Source organism: Ovis aries, chromosome 23 (genome assembly GCF_016772045.2).
Source record: "Ovis aries strain OAR_USU_Benz2616 breed Rambouillet chromosome 23, ARS-UI_Ramb_v3.0, whole genome shotgun sequence".
In the NCBI taxonomy this organism is placed as follows: domain Eukaryota; kingdom Metazoa; phylum Chordata; class Mammalia; order Artiodactyla; family Bovidae; genus Ovis; species Ovis aries.
Window position 1 is genome coordinate 33,940,938 of NC_056076.1, and position 21,426 is coordinate 33,962,363.

The 21,426-nt window shown below is 35.9% G+C and overlaps 1 protein-coding gene and 1 long non-coding RNA gene across 5 annotated transcripts in view; one reads left to right on the forward strand and one right to left on the reverse strand.

Annotated features, from left to right (window-relative positions):
- The first annotated feature begins 301 nt into the window (after positions 1-301).
- LOC132658468 (uncharacterized) lies at positions 302-4,490 on the forward strand. Its single transcript, XR_009598148.1, has 2 exons — positions 302-788; positions 1,083-4,490. It is a non-coding gene; the product is annotated as an uncharacterized LOC132658468 (long non-coding RNA).
- RBBP8 (RB binding protein 8, endonuclease) overlaps positions 2,113-21,426 on the reverse strand; it is a 78,414-nt gene continuing 59,100 nt past the window's right edge. For all 4 annotated transcript variants that reach the window (XM_004020479.5, XM_012103494.4, XM_042239122.1 and 1 more), the window contains 10 exons: positions 19,846-19,958; positions 17,691-18,564; positions 17,482-17,608; positions 15,151-15,239; positions 14,152-14,266; positions 10,558-10,701; positions 8,684-8,753; positions 6,711-6,807; positions 3,824-3,965; positions 2,113-2,526 (listed from right to left, as the gene is read on the reverse strand). In XM_004020479.5, the coding sequence (XP_004020528.2) occupies positions 2,429-2,526; positions 3,824-3,965; positions 6,711-6,807; positions 8,684-8,753; positions 10,558-10,701; positions 14,152-14,266; positions 15,151-15,239; positions 17,482-17,608; positions 17,691-18,564; positions 19,846-19,958 (1,869 nt within the window). In that variant the 3' untranslated portion in view covers positions 2,113-2,428. The remainder of the gene's footprint in view (positions 2,527-3,823; positions 3,966-6,710; positions 6,808-8,683; positions 8,754-10,557; positions 10,702-14,151; positions 14,267-15,150; positions 15,240-17,481; positions 17,609-17,690; positions 18,565-19,845; positions 19,959-21,426) is intronic.

Here is a 21,426-nt window from a genome sequence, read left to right on the forward strand (position 1 = left end):
AGATGGACCTTAGTCGGCAAAGTAATGTCTCTGCTTTTGAATATACTGTCTAGGTTGGTCATAACTTTCCTTCCAAGGAGTAAGCGTCTTTTAATTTCATGGCTGCAGTCACCATCTGCAGTGACTTTGGAGCCCCCAAAAATAAAGTCTGACAGTTTCCGAGTTACTAATATGTTAAGCCTACTAATAGCTGCCTTTCCAGTTGGATCTGGGGAAATTTTTCACTAAATGAAAGGTGTTAGGAATATTCTTCTGCTTCACTTGTTCTTTTCTCTAGGTAGGTAGCATGTTATTATCTTCTGTATGTATCTGGGTACCATGATTAACTCATTCAGAGTGCTACCTCTGACAACCTTAGGTTTCAGATGGTTTAATCAGAATGGCTGTCAAAGGCAGGAAAGCTGTTAATCTAATGTTAAGTGCTAACATAGAGGTTTTGCATATTTTCAAACGTTTAATCACAGGTCTTCAACTGTGAAGAGCTCACAGGCAACTTGAAACTATGTAACTACATACAGTGACTGATACATGTTTGTATGAAAATACTGTTTAACATCTATGATGCTTTACAAATGAAGACAGTCTTTTCATACATATTAAATACCAAACTGCACTTCTCCATTTAAATGTATGTAACAAGTGTTTTTAAAAAGTGTCTATTACTTCATTTAAAGGTAGAGCTGATCAACGGTGGGTAAGAGACCTCAGCTTACCCAATCTCACAGGGTAACTAAGGAAAAATGAAAAATGCTGCTTAAGGGGCTGGAATGCTGTCAAGCCACTATCAGGTAGACAATCTCCTATTGTCCCTGCTCATGTTACCTTTTAACAAAACAAATCACTAGACGTATACAGCTCTAACTGCTCATCCTGTGGTGCCCTCTCCCAATTCGGGTGTTTCTGACTCCCACCTGTCAGAAGCACTAAACAAGCTGATTCTTGAATCAGGCAACCCTGAGCTGTAACTTCATCTGTTATTAGAGGTAGCCAAGTCACTGGGAAGGGCCTTCTGGAAAACTTTTTAAAGAGGGACAAAAACAAATGATGTGTGCTTTTTTTTCTTTTCTCTTCTATCTGCCTAGAACATGGACATGATGCTAGAGGTGGCATAACTAATAAAAGGATGGAGGCCACATATAAAGTATCGAAGAGCAGAAAGCTAGAAGAAATCTGGGTCTACCATGAGGGCACAGACCAGCTTTGGACCACTGATCTCCAAACTTTTCAACATGAGAAAAAAAAAACAAACTAGTCATTTGTTATTTAATCTGATTTGGGGGTTGATTTTTTTTTTTTACAGCTTAGTATTAACTTGATTCATAAATTCACAAGATTATTTGAAGATTAAAAGAAAAAAACTATGTGAAGAGTGTAGCACAGTTCCTGGCATATAGCAGGTGACCAGTGAATGGCTACTATTGGGAGAGATTAGTTGACTGCCAGCAGAGAACAAAAATCAAACATATAAACAATCTGGGAAGGGAAGAGAAGTGCTGACTAGAAGCTATGATAGAGCTGTTTATAAAAAGAACTAAAATCACATTCAGAGCCAAACAATGTACAAAGAGGGTCTAACATATAAGTAGATACTAAATATAAGTGATTTCTAATCCTGTGAAAACATAAAACTGATGTCATTTAATTCACATGAAAATCCTGATCAATGAGGAAGATGAGGCTGGAATATTTTGATCATAGGATGTTAATCTATAATACATGGCAAAGGAAAGAAAGTTATCTGTAGTCACTTTGAAAGGATTTCACTACAGAATAGTGTGTGCATGCATGCTAAATTTCTTAAGTCGTGTCTGACTCTTTGCAACCCTATAAGACTGTTATAGCCCACCAGGCTCTTCTGTCCATGGGATTCTCCAGGCAAGAATACTGGAGTGAGTTGCCATTTCCTGCTCCAACAGAATAGTACTTCAAGTTAATGAACGAAAGAAGCTGAAAAGTTAAAGGACTATTAAAATTTAGCATTTTTAAAAAGACTTGAAAGTTGGGCATTAGAATGATCTACAAAGGAGAATAAAAATCTGTAATGTTAACATGAAGTCACTGCTGAATGTACATAGCAAGGGAAGATGGAGTAAAAAGAAGAGAGGAAACAAATCAGACTATAACAATTATATTTTCAAAATTGTAATTAGGTATTACCAAATAAAGTAATAAACAACTCTTAATTTAGAGTGCAAAATAAAAGCACCTTATTTTCAAGGTGCAAAAGCAAGAAAATACAACATAAACTTATCCACATTTTTAAATAGTTGTCTGTGATGAGTAAATGCCATTTAAAAACATTTTCAATAGAAAAATGATTTATAAACCAGTTTACAGAAGATCAAAAAAAAAATCAAGGTTTAACACCAACTTTAACTATAAATAACTAAAAAGAAAATTGTCCTCTCTTCTGTTTTTGCTTCAACATTTATGTCTTCTGCTCTTTGCCTTTTGGAGAAAACATTGCATTGTAAGGCTGCCGTCTTTTTGGACGAGGACAAGGATCAAGGTCTTCTTTAATGTAACCTTAAAAATGAATCACAAATTTAGAAGACTATATTTGCAACATACATATTTTAGCATATATCCAGTCAACATCTGTCTCATGTCATGCCTTTTAAGTTCACATGATTTTTCTATTAGCCGCTTGTGATGATGAATGATTTTATTACTTAGCATCAGTTTTCTCATTTGTACTAAAAATAACAGCAGACATTTATCAAGTGTGCTATATACAATGTTGTCTGGGATAACTCACAGTCCTCTGCAGTAGCTTCCACTACGCCTATTTCACAGCTGAGCTTATGGAGACCCAGGGAAGTCCAATAACTCACTCAAGTTCCTAAAGCTGGGAAGGAAGTGAGTGGGGACTCTGCCAACATCTGACTCCAGAACTGGGGCGCTTAGGCACTTTCCTAGTCTACCTTCCATTGGGTGCAAATGGGGACAAGTGTTAAACATGATCTTTCGTTTGTTAGGATAAATTTCGGTGCTTATTAAGAAGACTTTTTTTCAGTAGCTATTAGATGAGATGACATGGTCCCTGTACTTACTCTTCAGACTATTTGATTCTCTATGATGTAGTTTTTCAGGGAGGACTGTGTCTGCCATACCCTGAGAACCTATCAGGGGTACAAACACAGGCTCTATCCAGACTAACTATCTGATGCGGAGACGTCACGTCAAAGAGGACCTGCTGAAAGGGAAAGTGGAAGTATGGTAACAGCTGTAATAGACTTTGCATCTGTTACAAAAGCTTCTTACAGCTAAAAAATCTGGAGCTTTAAAGCTCCCATATGTTCTTCAATTCTATTAAATATAAGTGCCGTCTCTGAAGGACTGAGTTGCATGTTAACAGTTTCCCAAACAAAAGTCTTTTTTACTCAAATATGGTTTATAAATAACTAGCATTCTTGATAAGTGAAGTTTTAACATCCAAATTCACAACAGCCTCTTAAAAAAAAGAGATGCTTTTCAACAATGTAACTTTGGCAACTTTTGTAAAGTTACTTTATTAAAAGTCATTTCAATGACTAGACAGAAGAGAAATTACTTTCCGAAATTTGAATGATAAAAAAAGCAGGGTAACACATACACAATTCATTAACATGCTTGTAAACAATGATTCCAATGAAGTTATTTGAAGAGTTAAACGTAAGCCTTTTATCTTTAGGAAACTGTATTTGTGCCACAAAACTGGCTTTCAACTTACAGCAGAAGGTAGAGAACCATGAAGAAAAAGTTTACTGTTTAGACTTGGGTATATATATTATACACAGTATTTTTTTTTTAAGTTCCAAAATGTCATAAGCTATACTCTCACCTCTTTCCATACATGTCTGAGTAGAAGGAAAACCAACTTCCCAGAAATTCTCTGGCGTGTTGGGTGGAATGTAGCGAAATCGGTGTCTTGAGCAGGAAGCCAACTTCTTTTCTCTTTCTTCTGCTGGAAAATCTGCATAATACTGATAATAAAACTGGTTAGGTTTTCCACTGAGGAATAATAAATGGAGTGTTATGCTTACGGATTAAAAACCAGAAGCTGAAAAAACTACTAAAGTCTTCAGCATGCTAAGGAAAATGAATTCTTATGGATAATATTAGTAAGTTATACCACCTACCAGTAAATTACTACCTATAAATTACTGATAATAATTAGTGGTCTGTGAAATGTTTGTTCCACAAAGAAGAGGGCTTGTATCACAGTGTAAGGCAACATACTGTACTCTTCATCAATAGTATTACAACTAAAAAAAAAGCCAGCTGGGAAAAAAAAAAAAAAAAGCCAGCTGAAACTTTACAGTGAGTGTGCTCAGTGGTATAGCTGATTTACATACATACAAACTTTTAATTTTTCTCAGACCAGTAACACAAAAGCCAATGCATGTGCTCTGAACAGCACATTTCTCAACTGTCATTTGGATATAGTGTGTGTTTTGAAGTAATTTTCCTTTCACAACAATTTTTAAAAATAAAAGTTTAGCTTTGAAGGTTGTAGCCTTCATGACTTTGCTCTTTTAAACTAGATCTATCAATTAGGATCAAAGACATATTATTTTTTGCAACTGTGACCATAAAGAACCTAAACTTCGTGCAAAGAAAGATAAAACTTATATGTGAAAACTATACAGGTCTTTAAGCTCTAGATCCAAAGAAAACAAAGCAATGGTGTAAAGTTTGATAAAACACAGATGACTGGATCACACAATCCAGCTAATTCTGTTTCACACTTGAGGAACTGAAGATCAAAGTGATATTTTACCAATGGTATCACCTATTGCAAGTGGCAGACTAGGATCAGAATTTTTTTTAAGTGAGGGTTTTTAATATATTTTTCTTTCACACAGACAAGACAACAGTAGGTGAGGGTGGCTGCAGCACAGCGAGCAGGTGGGAGAGTGCAAGAAGATGAGGTCAGAGAGGAAATGGGGGGTGAGTCTGTTGTCCTTGATAAGGGCTTTGATTTCATTCTTAGAGGAGATGACATTTAAGGATTCTGGGCTGAAGACTGACATGATTTAACTTTTATTCTAAAAAGATCATTTGGAAGAAGAGACTATTTATTGCTGTGTTGAACATACAATCAATAGGATTTGCTGATAGATCCATTACTGAGATATGAGAGATGAAAGAAGATATCTAAAAGATCTCTGGTTTAAACAACTAGGGGAATGGACATATAGAAGGCTCAGAGGTAAGGTCTGAGAACTGGAGGTAGCAAGTGTATGCTCACTTTATGATGTGAAATTTGAGTTGACTATTACACAGCCACGTGTACTGCATGTTCACTTAATATCTCACAGGGAATATGACATAGGAAATATTTCAGAACTGTAAGCAGACAGACAGTATTTAGATACATGTGACTGGCACTTTCACTCCTGGTCATGAAGGAATAACAGGGAACAGATTTAACCTCTATCTTAAAAAACTAAAAAAATAAAAAAGAAGGAATAAAACGCATGAAACAATGTCTTCAGAGACTGGATAACAGCACAAAAAAAATGATTTCAGAGAAGGAAAGTAAGAGTTTCCAGTGAAAGAGTTTTTTCTAATTGGTAATTTTAGTTCCAGTAATAACTAAAAACGGGAAGTTCAGTTAGTATAGATCATATTCCTTAGTTAAGAAATCATGGTATATTTAATTTGTGTTATGAAAACTCATGATACATTGATACTCAAGATACATTTGCTTCTTATCTCCAAACTGCTTTCCAAATTAGTGATCTCAATTTACACTCTCACTGTTATTTTATGAGAGCATTTGTCTCACCAAATGCTTACCTGCACTGTAACCTATTCACACGTAACTTTAATGTGCTTGTGTGTGTGTGTGTGTGTGTGTGTGTGTGCACGTGTGCACGCACAAAGTCACTTCAGTCATGAGCGACTCTGTGTGACCTTACAGACTGCAGCCCGCCAGGCTCCTCTGTGCATGGGATTTTCTAGCTATGGTTTTTAAAAATAAAATTTAAGGGGGAAATAAATACATTGCTGGAAACAATCCAACAGCTAAAGGATAGCAAGGGAAGAAAAAAACAGCAAGTTTCAGAAAAGCACAGAACCTGCCCAGGACTCTTCAGTAAGAGGACAATTAGTACAATCTACTTCAAGATACACATCTAGTCCAAGACACCCAAAGTAAACAAGGGAAATGCAGGTGGGTTCTAAGAATAGAGTGGAGTCTGTTCATTGTATTTTTAGAAAGGAAAATGTTCAGGGAAAAAAAAAGAGCTTATGGTTGTACTGGTTGTTTAGAAAAAACAATTATGAGTATACCTCATTTCCTGAGAGTGCTGGTGTTTAAGTAAAAAATATTACAGCAAAGTTTCTGACTGAAATATCAAAATTTTCCCCAATAGTATATGTATTTGTCTCCACTATAACACAAGGGGAAAAAATTAAAAGAAATACAAATAAATATAGAAAAAGAAAAGGGCATAAATGTCTTAAGCTGGAAGTAAGAACTAAGAACTAGTACTGAGACCCCACATTCAATTAAAGAGAATCTAAGAGAAATGAAGGCTTTCCTTTCCATCTATTCATCTCTCAGGTCCCAGCCAGTCTGTATACTCTATAATATTCTGTTATTCTTGGCTCAAACTTGCTTCTAGATACAAATATGGTTTATATCTATGATTTTAAAATCATGCACATGAAGTCATATCTTCAAAGAAACCCCAAATGACAGTGTTTACATTTGTACTTACAATTTCACATTCCTTACATGTGTGTCCAAGCAATTTTCTTCTCTCTTCTTTTTTCCGAACCACCTCAATATGAGGAAAATTTTGTAATTCAGTCTCTCTGGGGAAAAAATAAATTTATCTGTTACTATAGAGACCTTTGGTTTACATCTTAAATTAGCAAACGTGAGCATCCAGAGGAAAAATAATCCCCATTCATTCATTTTATTTGAAATGCTTCCTCAGTATGTGAGAGATAAAAGCATTTCTTCATTCTCTCTTCACTAAAATATTAAGTGCCTACTCCTTTTTTCTAACTGAAAAAGATAACTATTACTTCCTATTTTTCCCTCTGGCTGGCTGAAATTAGTTATTAGGTTGTGTGGTAAAATATAAAACAACCTAATTAAAAAGGGATGCTGTATTATTAAACTCAGTAACTGGTATTCAATAATATAACTGAGAGAGACTACTGTCTCTGTTAACTCAGTTTCTAGTACTATGAAACCATGTATCAGGGCTAACCTGCTTCTCCCCAAAGAACAGATCCATTTGTCTGCATGTAATTTGCTGTTTTCTCTAATGGTTTCTTTTGTTGCTTCTGTCCACCTTAAATTCTTCAAAATATTAGGCACAACTATCATTTGTGCTTGGGTGGTTCGGATAGTAAACAATCCGCCTGCAGTGCAGGGGACCCAGGTTTGATCCCTGGATCTAAAAGATCCCCCAGAGAAGGGAATGGCTACCCACTCCAGTATTATTGCCATGGAGAATTCCATGGACAGAGGAGCCTGGTGGGCTACAGTCCATGGAGTTGCAAAGAGTTGGACTGAGTGACTAACACTTTCACTTTAAATGGATCAGATCCTACTGTAAACCACTGGAAACCTAGGAAGGGTCAAAGCTACTGAGGTATTACAGATCAATAAGGTATGCAGTACTTTGGTCAGAAAAAGCAATCAGGAATTAATTAATTAATATACTTACATCCTGCTTTAAGAAGTCCAATATAGAAAACTCCAAACTTATAAGTGAAGACTTATGTAACATCATAATTTGTTTATAATAGAAATAACCCCAGTGAATTTAATCAATCTGACTCAAAAAAATGGATATTTTAAAATGACTTGTGGGTATCACATCTACTCTTTTAAGGTATTTTGATAGTTGGCAAGTGCTGTTCTTCAAAGGAAAGCTCTAAGTGCTTTATTTCAAATAAGATTCTAGGTCTTTACTGTGCTAAATCCAACAACTCTCAATTATGGATCAACACTGAACTTAAAGAGGAAGACTAAGAAAGAAGAGATAAAACAATATTGCTATGACTATATTTTCTTTCAAACAGTTTATGGACTCTTAAGTTTATACAGAATTTAGTCATGTCCTTTGCTCAGAATCTCATCTGTTTTTGTTTAAATTTTTTTTAAGATTTAAAAATTCTCCTAAAATAACTCTGAAGCACAAACCTAAGGTTTGCCACCTAGTTAGTGAGTGAAAGTCACTTAGTCGTGTCCGACTCTTTGCGACCCCATGGACTATACAGTCCACGGAATTCTCCAGTCCAGAATTCTGGAGTGGGTAGACATTCCCTTCTCCAGGGGATCTTCCCAACCAGGAATCAAACCCAGGTCTCCCACATTGCAGGCAGATTCTTTACTAGCTGAGTCACCAGGGAAGCCCACGTTACAGTATTCAACAAATTCCTGAAGTTCAAATAAAGTTCATGATAAAATAGGATAAGAATAAAGTATGTTATAATAAAGCAGAAAAAATAACTGTCACCACCATCCAAAAAAAAGTGTGATATAAAAAAATTCCTTATTTTAAAAATTTGTCATTTTTTATACCTGAGTTCCATTTTTGTTATGGTCAGAAGGTAAATGATATGCATTCGATTTTAACCAAAGTAGCAATTTTCACAGTTCAGAGATGCTCTGACAAAGATAGTTCTATTGTACTTCTAATCATATTGCTGGTATTAACCAAAGCCACCATACCTTTCATCACCTTTAAAATATGGCTCCACAAATGCTTTCTGTTTGACTTTATCTTGTTTATCACCAGGAGCTATAAACAAAACAAGCATACCACAAACTTAATGTAGAACTTACTAAAAAGTAATTTGGTTCTTTTTGGGGAAAAAAAAAGACATAGGCCAAAACATCTATTTTTATTGGATTTCATACTCTAGGCCCTAGGCAATTAGTTTAAGTTCTCTGTAATGAATTCTTTCCTTTCTTTTTCGTCTGCCTAATGAGAGTGCTGATTATCTCACCTCAGAATTACTGAAGAGATGAAAATCATAACCACAAAAAGTATTTTAGACTTTAAAAGAACTACTTAGATGCCTATTATCATTTGGCACCAAATGACAATAACAAGATAGGTTTTAATCTGTACACTTAGTACTGTTGATTTTTGTAATGTGACTTTAAGGTAGTTGATAAATAGGAAATAAAAAGATTTTAAAATTTTATTAGAAAACTGGTGACAGAATAAGAATGAAAACCCATGGACCTGAATTTCAAGTTGTCTCGACTCAGAAATAGCTAATTGCTATCATCTGTTCAAATTATGAAAATTTATTGAGCATTGTGCTAATGTAGAACAGGGGAGGCCAGGTCTGCTGTCCTCATGGAATTTACACTGCAGTGAAGCAATTAGACATTAAGCAAGCAGACAGCTAAGGCTACCTGAATATCTCAGGTAATAACTGATGATTAAAGAGAAGTCAGTCATGACAAGAGTACGAATGGTGAATGTTCTAGGTAAAGGTCCTCAATGGCAAAAAGTCTGGTATATTATATGATGTAAAAGGAGGACAGTGTGATTAATTTGCCAAAAAAGGGAAGTGTTGGGAAAGACGGGGGCAGAGTTAGATGTTGCGTGGGCAGGTACCAGACCATGATGGGTCTTGGGAGCCAAGAGAAGGAGTCTGAATTTTAAGTGCACTGAGAAGCCACTGAAGACTTTAAAACCATCTACTTTATTGAGGCATAATTTACACATACTGATTTTAAGTGCACTAAGATGAATTTTGACTAGTGTATATTCCAGTTTAACTGCTACCCAAACCAAGATAGTGAACATGTCCATGCAAGTTACCTATTCTATTGTCTCTCACGCACAAGAACATTCTCTTATGTCTCTTCCCTCCTCTACAGTCACTCATTTAATTTCTATCACTGTAGCTTAATTATGTCTGTTTTAGAACTTCATATCAATGAGATGATATACCATATATTCTTCTCCATCTTTTGCATTTGTCTGGCTCAACAAATTTTGGAGACTAATCCATGTTGCTGAGTCTAGTAGTTACCTCCTTTTCATTGTGAAGTAGTATGAACATGTTTTCATTTTTTGTGGGTATATACCGAGCAGTGGAATTGCTAGGTCACAACACAGGTATATGCTTAACTTTACAAAAAACTGACTGATCTCAATAAAGCTGTTTAAAAAGCCCCCTGCTGAACTGGTTTCCAAAGTATAACCAATTTTCTACTCCATCAGCAATGCGAGAGTTCCAGCTGCTCTTCACTCTTGCTAGAGATACATGTTATCCAACCATTTCTGTGGGTATGAAGTATTGTTACCATCCCTGATGTTCAAGAGTGTTGACCAGCTTTTCATGTGCTTACTGGCCATTCAAATACTTCTTTTCATTGAAGCATAACCCTTTGAATTATTTTTGGTAACTCTTCTACTAATCTGAAATTATCTTTAAAAAAAACTGAAAAAAATTTATTCAATAAACATCAAGTTTTAACTGTTAAGATACCTCATTAGGCCTCTGTTAATAAGATTGATAACTTACTTTACTAAACTCAGTGTAATGGAAAAAAAAACACAATTTGAAGGAAAACTGCCTTACTGTTTGTTTTTTTTGTAGTAGTTGACAATTCCTTCTCTTCATCTGCTGCCTGTGGGAAGCTCTCTGCCAAACAGGACTCATATTCTTCATGTGTCGTCCGATCAAACATATCTTCCAAGCTATCATTCATCTTTCTTTCTCCATCTATGTGAAAGAGCATCAGCTTAGGCCACAAGTAAGTGTTTTGCTTTCTAGGTAGACTAATACATAGAAACTTGTTAAGAACTGCCACAGAATAATTTAGATGTGTATTAGGCAAGAATAAACCCCAAGTCTGGGTAATTACTGTACATTTCCAAAGGTTTTTAATGTTATGCCTTCAACTGTCCTTTATTTATGTGACGAGAATGCTGGGTTTTTTTTACTATTATAAATGTTAAGACATCTTTTTCTATCAGCTCATGTATAATTCATAGTAAACCAAAAGGAACTACCAAAGGAATTGTGAGGAAGAGAAAAATACAGCATAATAAATGGTGAAAAATATGGTTTAAATAAACTGTATATAAATAACTGACATAAAAGCCTCTATAGTGTTTTGTTCTGTATTTTTCTAATGTAGCAGAAAAGTATTTTCTTGCATTATTATGAACACCTGGTAGTTCAGTTATAGAAATAATGAATTCAATTCCATATTTGATATGCAAATGCTAATTTCATCTTCAGAGTACTAACTGTTAGGTGGGCCAAAAAATTTGTTTGGGTTTTTCTGTAAGATGGTATGGAAAAACCCGAATGAACTTTCGGGCCAACCTATGGAGATCAGCCCTGGGATTTCTTTGGAAGGAATGATGCTAAAGCTGAAACTCCAGTACTCTGGCCACCTCATGCAAAGAGTTGACTCATTGGAAAAGACTTTGATGCTGGGAGGGATTAGGGGCAGGAGGAGACGGGGACGACAGAGGATGAGATGGCTGGATGGCATCACTGACTCGATGGACATGAATCTGAGTGAACTCTGGCCTGGCGTGCTGCGATTCATGGGGTCGCAAAGAGTCAGACACGACTGAGCGACTGAACTGAACTGAATACATTTTAAAAAAATACCAGTTTACCAAAAATAGAAAGAAATTCAGTTGGCTAACAACTGTGACAAAACTGGAACCTGCCAAGGTCACTCTATATAATCACCACCAACCACCTCCCCCGGGCAGATGCTCCAGCACCTCATCCTGTGCTATCTTTCTCCAGCACTTGCCATCATTTAGCACACAATGCTTGTTTCTCCCCTATTACAATGTAAATTCCATGAGAGGCAGGTACTTTTGTTTTCTATTTGCTCCAGTTCCTGATATAGAATTGTGTCTCCATAATTACTCAATGATGAAACATTTGTTCATTTTTCATTCTGAGGATCAAATTTGTAAGTAAAAATAATTCCTGTGCACTAGGCATTCCCAAAGCATTCTGTATATGCTGTCAGTAAATCATAGTAAGTTAATGATTTAATGATTTCTTTTTGTTGCTGATTTCTGACTGTAAAATGCTTGAGGACAGACTACATCCTTTTTTGATATATAAGGATATACTAAGTTGAACACAGATATAAAATCTTTTTTTGGAATTGAATATTAGCAGTACTATTTAATGGTATGTTTCATCTTTAAGTTTATATTTCATCAATTCTAAGTATGAAAAAGATCTACCTTATGGGTAGAATGGGCAGACTGTTTTTTTCCTAAGTATGGGCTCAACAATATCTCCTATCCCACCTGCTGTTCTTATAAATGTGATAGTGGCACTCCTCCTACTGAGCAACTACTGAGTCCAGATCATAAAAATGCTGTGTACCTCTACCTTGCTCTTTGGGGATGCTTACTCTGGGAACCTAGTCTCTGTGCAGTAGGGAACTCAAACTAGCCCACATGGAAAGACTATATGGCGAAACCCTGAGACTGAATGATGAGAGAGGAGCCAAGAGTCTCCCATCTGTCTAGTCCTCTGCTGTTCCAGCTCCAGACACCATCTGTATGAGACCCTGAGATAGAACCATCCAGCCCAGCCCTTCCTGAATTCCTGAGGCACAGAAACTATGAAACATTAAAAAAAAATGGTTATTGTTCTAATCCTCTGATTTACTGGAGTGACTTCTTGTGTAGCAACAGTATTCATTATGCCTTATTTAGCCAAAGTTATCTCCACTCATTAGTTTAAGTTCTAATTTCACCTCCATAAGTTACTTGTTTCAAATATATCTGGGAAGCTATCATCTTAGATTAACTAGATAAATTAGAAGCCAAAGCTGCCATACTTTAGTTTTGCCCTTTTCTACAAAACTGAGGAAAACATCAGGAACTGGTACCAGGAACAAAATAATCTTAAAAGCAAAGTCATCTTCTTAAGAAGAAAGTGATGTGTCATTCACTATAAAAAGACTAAGTCACTGTTAAGGTTTTCCTTTTAGTAACTACTGTCCTTTTCACTGTAGGCAGCCAGCTATTTGATTGTACGGATAATCATTTGTTACTAAAGAACAAAGAATTAAGGAAAAGGCTGTTAAAATTTTCTCTCATTTACTGCAGTGAGAAATAACGTGTTTTACAAGAAGCAAGAACAAGACCTGGGACCCTGAGCAGGTAGACTGGAGAATTCGCAGCAGAATACAGGAAATGCACACACACTCTGAGTGTCCTCAGTTTCTAACAGAGGATCATGGGAAAATGCCTCTGCTTTTAGCCTTGCATCCTGATGTGGCAGGTCCTAACTCTTCAACCTTTGAGGGTGATGAGTGACAACTATTCACAGTCTAGTTGATCTCATGTCACATGCCTCTATAGTCAGGAACATTGCTAAGGTGGTGCCAACCCAAATCCTTCCACGGTTCCCACCCTTTTCAGAAAATCAAGGCTTTAGATGAAGAATTATCAGTTTCTTACTACAAAGGGCTGTAGACCCCTAGTTTAGTCAAATCTTTTCTACAGAAAAAGAAAATGGCAGAATCACGTCACTATTAGTCTGAGTTTACTGCTCATTTGCAAATCTGTACTAATACTTTTCAAAAGAGCAGGACAAGACTTAGCAACTGAACAACAACTAATACTTCTCAGTAGAATCCCCCCTTTTTCTCCTTATCAAATTGCTTTGGAAAATAATATATCTAAAACAGGACTCTCAAGATTCCCTTTACACCTTTTATGAAAAAATTATCTTAATGAGGAATCAGGAAACTTTTTCTTAAAGGGTCAGGCAGTAAATATTTTAGGTCTGTGGGGCCATAAGGTCTCTGCAGAAACTAGTCAATTCTGCTGCCGTGTCACAGAAGCAGCCATAGGCAATGAATTAAACAAGCGAGTTAGGCTGGCTTCCAGCAAAAGTTTACTGACAAAACTGGCAGCTGGTTGAAGTTTGCTGACCCCTGGACACAACTTGAATTCTTTTGGAAATAAAAATTATTTTTACTAAAGTTTTTTTTTTTTTCTGAAATATGGAAACTAAGCTTTACTAAAGAGAAGTCTACTATTAGTAGAACAGAGGGAAAAAACTGGTTTATGGTGAAAAGGTCATTTATGCTCTTCATTGCAATGGTATGACTATAAACTTCCTTTCACTTTGTATTAAAATTAAAAAACAAAAACAAAACAAAACAAATCTTACTTGGACTCTCTTCTCCCTTCTGCTCTTGCTTCTTCAGTTTTAAGAGCATGGTTTCACTAACCAACGTACAGTCCATGTCCACTGTCTCTCCTGCTAATCTTGACTGACTGCCATCCTGAAAAAATATTTAAAAATTCAAAATTTTAACCATTATCCCTTTATGACCTTATAGTTATTTTTGGGGGGGGGGGGTAAAAATATACATAACATATGTGTTACCATTTTAACCATTTTTTAAGTGTACACTTACACTTTAGTAGCATTAAGTAGTATTTACTTTTACCCAAAGGAATATAGATATATTATATTTTACAAGCTTTGATATACAAGCATCATCTCTCAAGTCCAGGAAAAGGACTGCTGCCAAGGAAGAGAGAACTGTATGTTATCAAAATCCCTGAAGCTTCCTTTCTTCCCTAATCTGCTTCACAGAAATGAACATCAATATACACTGAAAAGTTCGTAAGTCAAATTTGACTTCTTGATGGCTATGGATTACTCTAGCAACTGTTAAATATTTTATTAATATGCTACCATGTGCAAGAGAACTTCTCAAACTATGTAGAACCTAAATACAAGCCAAAAAAGTAATTTCTGCTATGAATTTTAACTAAAAAGAAAATACACAACATTTAAAGAAACAGCCAACTAGGAAAAATGAAATTTTTTTCTTGAAAGGTATGTTAAGTTAATCAGTGCTTACAATAGATTATTTTGATAAAAAATAAAATTATTTAATATGTAATTAGCATTTGACATTATTTTAAAACTATATTTTTCAGCAAACGTCTCTAAAAAGTCAGAAAGTATTATTACCCTTTCAAAAATACCATAAAATTAGAAAATAAATGTTATTATTTTGTAGTTTTCTGAATAAATATATGAAGGTTATAAGAAGTGTGTGGCTATCTCAAGGTCACAGAATGAATCAGGGGGGCAGGGTTACTAACAATACACTAGAAATAACCACATGGGCTCTGGTTCTACTTTCTAACTCACCTTTGTATCATCTACAGTAACATCCATTTTATACTGAGAAAGGTCTGCTCCTGGATCTATACTCCACTGGATATTTTCAAAGGATACATCTTAGATAAGGAGAAAAAAATACACAATTAAAAACAGATTTTTAAAATTCTCATCACTTTAAAACATTATAGGACTCACAGAATGAGAAAAATATTTCCAAATCATGTGTCTAAAACAGGACTTGTACTGAGGATACATAAAGAACTCTCACAACTCAATAATAAGACAATTACTCCAACTGAGAATAAGCAAAGGACCTGAATAGACAATCCTTCAAAGAAAATGAAAACGGCCAGAAAGCACATGAAAAGAAGCTCAACATCATTAGCCATCAAAGAAAAGGCAAACCAAAAGCATAGTTGAGACATATTAATAACTTCACACCCATAGGATGGCTAGAATCAAAAAGACGGACAATGAAAACAAGTGTTGGTGAGAATATGGAGAAACAGGAACTCTCACATGCTGCTGGTGGGAATACAAACTGATGTAGCTCCTTTGGAAAGAGAAGTTAGCATGTGCGTGCTGTGCTTAGTCATTCAGTCCTGTCTGACTCTTTGCAACCCTGTGAACTGTAGTCCACCAGGCTCCTCTGTCCATGGGGATTCTCCAGGCAAAAATACTGGAGTGGGTTGCCATGCTCTCCTCCAGGGGATCTTCCTAACTCAGGGCTTGAACCCAGGTCTCCCGCATTGCAGGCAGATTCTTTACCATCTGAGCCACCAGGGAAGCCACAGAGTTAGCATGTGGCCCACCAATTCTACTTCTAGGTATAACTCAAGAAAAATGAAACTTACATCCACACAAAATTGTATATAAATGTTCAAACCAGCATTACTTGTAACAGTGAAAAACTGAAATAGTGAAAGAAGTCATGAAATATCATATATTGTACAATTCCATTTATATGAATACTTCAGAATATGCAAATCTATAGCTACAGAAAGTAGATTAAGTGGCTGCTTAGGACCGGCGAAGACGAGAGAAGTGGAGGGTGACTGCTAGCAGGTACTGTTCTTTGTATGGTGATGAAAATGTTCTAAACTTAAGAGTACAGTGATGGTGACACAATTGTGACTATATCAAAACCACCGAATTGTACACTTTAATGACTGATTTTTATTTCAATAAAAAAAAATTTAAGTTAAAACTGTAACACTGGAGGAGGTTTCAATTACATTAATATACATGACAACTACATAAGGTACAGTTATAGAGCATAAAGTGGTACAGTATAAACTCAAAGTAGATTGTGAAAGGTTAAATAAGTACACCACAATCCCTAGAGCAACCATGGAAAAAATAAAAATAAAAACAAAAAGATTAAAAAAAAATCAGGGATAAGAGTTTAAAAAATGTTTTCATATAGAGACTGAAACCCTCACTGGAAGAATTACTAAAGAATGAGCTTCAGGAAAAAAGGAAAATAAACGCAGATGAAGGAATAAGTTTCCAATAAGGAATAAATACTGCATATAAAGTACAGAAATATTTGGGCGCTAAAAAAACCAAAAAGACTTCAAAACACAGCAAAATTATGAAAGAGCAAACAATGTTTTCAAACAAGAAGTTTAAAAACCCATATAAATTTATATATACAAATAGTTAAGAGATATACATGCTGCTGCTGCTAAGTCGCTTCAGTTGTGTCCGACTCTGTGTGATCCCATAGACGGCAGCCCACCAGGCTCCCTCATCCCTGGGATTCTCCAGGCAAGAACACTGGAGCGGGTTGTCATTTCCTTCTCCAATGCATGAAAGTGAAAAGTGAAAGTGAAGTTGCTCAGTCGTGTCCGACTCTTAGCGACCCCATGGACTGCAGCCTACCAGGCTCCTCCGTCCATGGGATTTTCCAGGCAAGAGTACTGGAGTGGGGTACCACTGATAATATATATATATATATGTAAATACAAAAAAAAGGACTGGCTATCTATATGGTGAGGAACAAGGTTTGGATGATAAATTTCTATTTTTTATACTTTAAAAATCTGTATAGTTTAAATTTTTAAAGCTTTCTTTTTGTAAAGAAAACAAGAAACAACTACATAAAAGAATTAAATCTATAAAATCACCTATAAAAGTAGGTATAAAGATGTCAATTTATTTTTTCAAAAAGTAGAAGAGCAGGAAAATTTTAAGGTGAAACCAGTAAGAACTGTACTATAAACACAGAAACACACAGAGATAAACTATTTTTTCCAGAAACAATGAAATCTATCCAAAGAATGTAAATAATAACTTATAATACTCAATATAAATTCATTAAAAAGAGAGTGGAAATGCTATTTATAGTTTACATGCCTTGGTTGTTTTGTAGAGATTTTGTTTTAGCAATTCTACATGGATTTAACTGAAGAACTGATGCAACTTCACATGCTCCACGGACGGATCTGGTTTTCATCTTTACAGGCCCATGAGAACCAGCACCCTAAAACAGAAAAAATTATTAGCATCTAGGAAAAATCACAAACTACCATTTTAATCAAAGGCTTTGAATATTGAACACATACCTTTGTGTCATCAAAAAGATTCTCTGTCTCCAAACTTTCACGTGGACGAAGAGGGATTTTAAATACTGGGTTTTCTTCCTTTATTTGTAACAGTGTTTTATTATCTGGAGATTTACTCAAGGACTGGAAAACGGACTCCTGTAAACAGGGTTCTTCCGGGGAGTCTTTGGTTAGCCCACAGCTCCCGCTCAAGGCCTTGCGGCTTGAGGAAGAGTCCCTTGGAATGGGCTTCAGAGCCTCATAGAGAGTCACCTGCCTAAATCTGATTTTAGAGTTCTCACTTCCTTGGCTTTTCTCTTGACGTTGGATAGCTGAAAATCGATCAGACAGATCCAGAGGTTTATCCATCACGTAGTCTCCATTCATGGAAGAATGACTATCCAGTGGAAAAGGAAAAGCATTTTCTTTATCAAAGGAGGCTTGGGGACAGATTACTTCATCTTCACTTTCTTCCTCAATTTTCTTCCTTTTCGTTCTGCCTCCCAGTGACTTCAGTGGTACCACATATTTATCTTTATCAGTATCTTTAATGTGATCAATACTATCCTGCTCACTTACAGGTTCACTTGTATTTTTAAGTATCTGCTTATTAGAAGATGACTGACTAGGGATCTTGTTCACTTCAGTCCCAAGAAGATGATGTGTGATAAGGGCTCCATCTTCAGATTTTGATCTAGGTTTCTCTGGTCCAGAAGCAGAAGTATTGCTGAGGGGCACGGTTTTCAGATGGGTTTTTTTCCCAGTCTCTAAAAGAGAAGGGGACAAACTTGTATTCAAACCTAAACTACTTTTCACGTTAGAGGGAGCTCCAAATACAGGAGATGATACCCGAGTAGTCAATTCTTCTTGAAGAGGAGTCTTTGAATCTGAAAACCTAAAAAAATAAAGAGTGGTAAAAAGAGTGGTAACTTTTTTCCTATTAAAGAAACAGGGTAAAAATGGAAAGATAAGCATAATGAGAAAACTTTTGCTAATACAGAATTATTAACAGTAAGGTTTTATCCACATATTAGAAGCAGATCATTGACCAAAATTTAAGATACAGTTGCTGGCTTCTCTTTATTTGGCTGACAGAAAGCAGAGGGAAACAATACAGCAAACCTACCTCAATAACCATGATATTCCTATCTATAAAAATTTTTCCAAAGTAACTTAAATGAATTCACTATATAAGAAAATATTTGAACAAATCCCAAATTCTTTTGTTGTTATGAAATCTTATCAAGAGTAACTCCAAGAAACAAAATTCTTATACTACAGAACATAACTCATGACCCAGCCTGCCTGTAGCAGACAGCTGGGGTAGTAGAAAGATCATTAGGGTTAAGTCTGAAGAAGTGGAATGGTTAAGAGCTCCGACTCTCTTACTTAATAGTTGTGCGTGCAGGCTAAGTCGCTTCAGTCATGTCCGGCTCTTTGTGACCCTATGGACTGTAGCCCACTAGGCTCCTCTGTCCATGGGATTCTCCAGGCAAGAATACTGAATACTGGAGTGGGTTGCCATGCCCTTCTCCAGGGAAAATCTTCCCGACCCGGGGATTAAACCGCATCTCTTACATCTCCTGCAATAGCAGGCAGGTTCTTTACCACTAGCACTACCTGGGAAGCCCACTTAATAGTTGTGTGGTCTTAAAGACATTTAACTTCTGTGGGGCTTTATTTTTGTTGACTGTAAAATATGGGGGTAATAAAACCTACTTTAATGACCTAGTATAATGACAATTAAATGTGATGTATGTATTTAAAAAAGAAGCAAAATGCTACGTAAATATAGTATTGTTAGTTAATGGATGTTCTAAAATTAGTAAAAGCAACAGTGTATCCCAATCTTGAATGCTCATCAGAGCTAATGATGGATTTCATACAACATTCAGTTTTAGAAAATACAAATCCAGGAGGGATGACTGGATCCTAAAAAGAGATGAGGCTGGGACCTCTGAAGCACTGCTTGTCAGAAGTACAGAAAGTAACATCCCAATCTCTACTGTAATGCAAAAAGCCCTTAACAGGTCATAAACTGGGGGAATTATTTTTTTTAATAAAAATACAACCAGAATAACAAGCTGAGGGAGAGAAATAGTTTAAATCTGTGGAACTCGCTGCAATGGAATATCATTAACAGTTTATAAGTTTTTACCAAAGTGCCCCAAATTACCTTAAATTATCTTCACTATTTCTTCTACATTCCTCAAAAGCTTGTTTTTTGTGATCTCCTTCCAGACAGTGGTAGAGCTCATCACCAAGAGGGCTCCGAGGGCCTCGAGATTCCTTCAATAATAAAATATAAAGTACATAAATACAATGGAGGATTATTCTTAAAAAGGAATGAAATACTGATACATGTTGTGATGCAGATGAACTCGAAAACAGGCTAAGTGAAAGACGCCAGACCCAAAAGACACATATAATTCCATTTAAATGAGTCATCCAGAATACGTAAATTCTTAAGGACAGAAAGCAGACTGATAGTTGCTAATTCTAAAAAACCAGGTTGGTTAGATGAGAGGAAGGGAACAGAGATGATTATTTATACTTATAGGAGATGAATTTAAAAGGATATTTAAAGAGCAGTGCTTCCCAAACTTTTGCATACACACAGATCAACTGAGGATCCTATGAAAACATAAGTTCTCTTTCAGTAGATCTGGGCTGGATTCAAGATTTTCTCTCTCACACAAACTTCCAGGGATGAAGATGCTGTTGGCCTGTGGATCACACTTTGAGCAGCAATCTTTAGAGATCAGTTCCCTCAATAGGTTTGGTGTCTAAACTACTGACATGCCAAGTTTATTGGTAGAAGGGGATTTTAAAAAGTTAAAACATGTTTAGATTTCAAAGGGTAAAAACTAACCACCATCACTTGAAGTCAGTTTTAAAACTAGAAAGAACCTCATCCCACCCCCGCCACAAAAAAAAAAATTTCAAATGTAGTCAAAAGTCAATTCAATTTTGGAAATTCAACAGCAAGAAAACTTTATAAGAGCCTATATGCATTTACTGACTAAAGCAAAGGGATATGTTTCAAAGCTGTATCAAAATGAAGCTTCCTTAAGATTGACAAATTCAAGGCTTCTATTTTTTAGAGACTGGTTATGAAAAATAGTGAATGTATCTGATGTAAGGAAGCACTAAATAATGAAAAGAAAATCATGGGGTTAATTTCTGACTCAATCCCTAAGGATGTGGTCTAACTGGATTGGCATTTGTAAGGACAAAGAATTAAAGCATCTTTAGTAGAACCAAGAATTTAGTCTGTTTTCCAAATCAAAGCCCAGTTTAAAGGATGTCAAAAAGACCCAATAAATTCTGAACTCAATCTAAAGGTTTAAATCTTCTCTTTAAGTTGGAACAGGGTAGGAAGGAGAGGGGACAGGGAAGAGGTTTGGCTAAACCCTCTAAGCTGTCTAAGGTTTTTTTCATTATTTAGCTTTTTATTGGAGAATAGCCAATTAACAATGTTGTGATAGTTTCAGGTGGACAGCAAAGAGACTTAGCCATATATATACACATGTATCCATTCTCCCCAAAACTCCCCTCCCATCCAGGTTGCCACATAACACTGAGCAGAGTTCCCTATTAAATCATCTAAATTCTGACTCAACCCATAACCTATATCCCAAGAATTCTAAGACTTGATAGAGTTTTCTGCAACTGCCTGGAGTGAATACTATAAATGGGCCTTTTCTAGTGACATCAATTTTGTTCTAGGCCTTTATCTAATAATTTTTGGATAAAA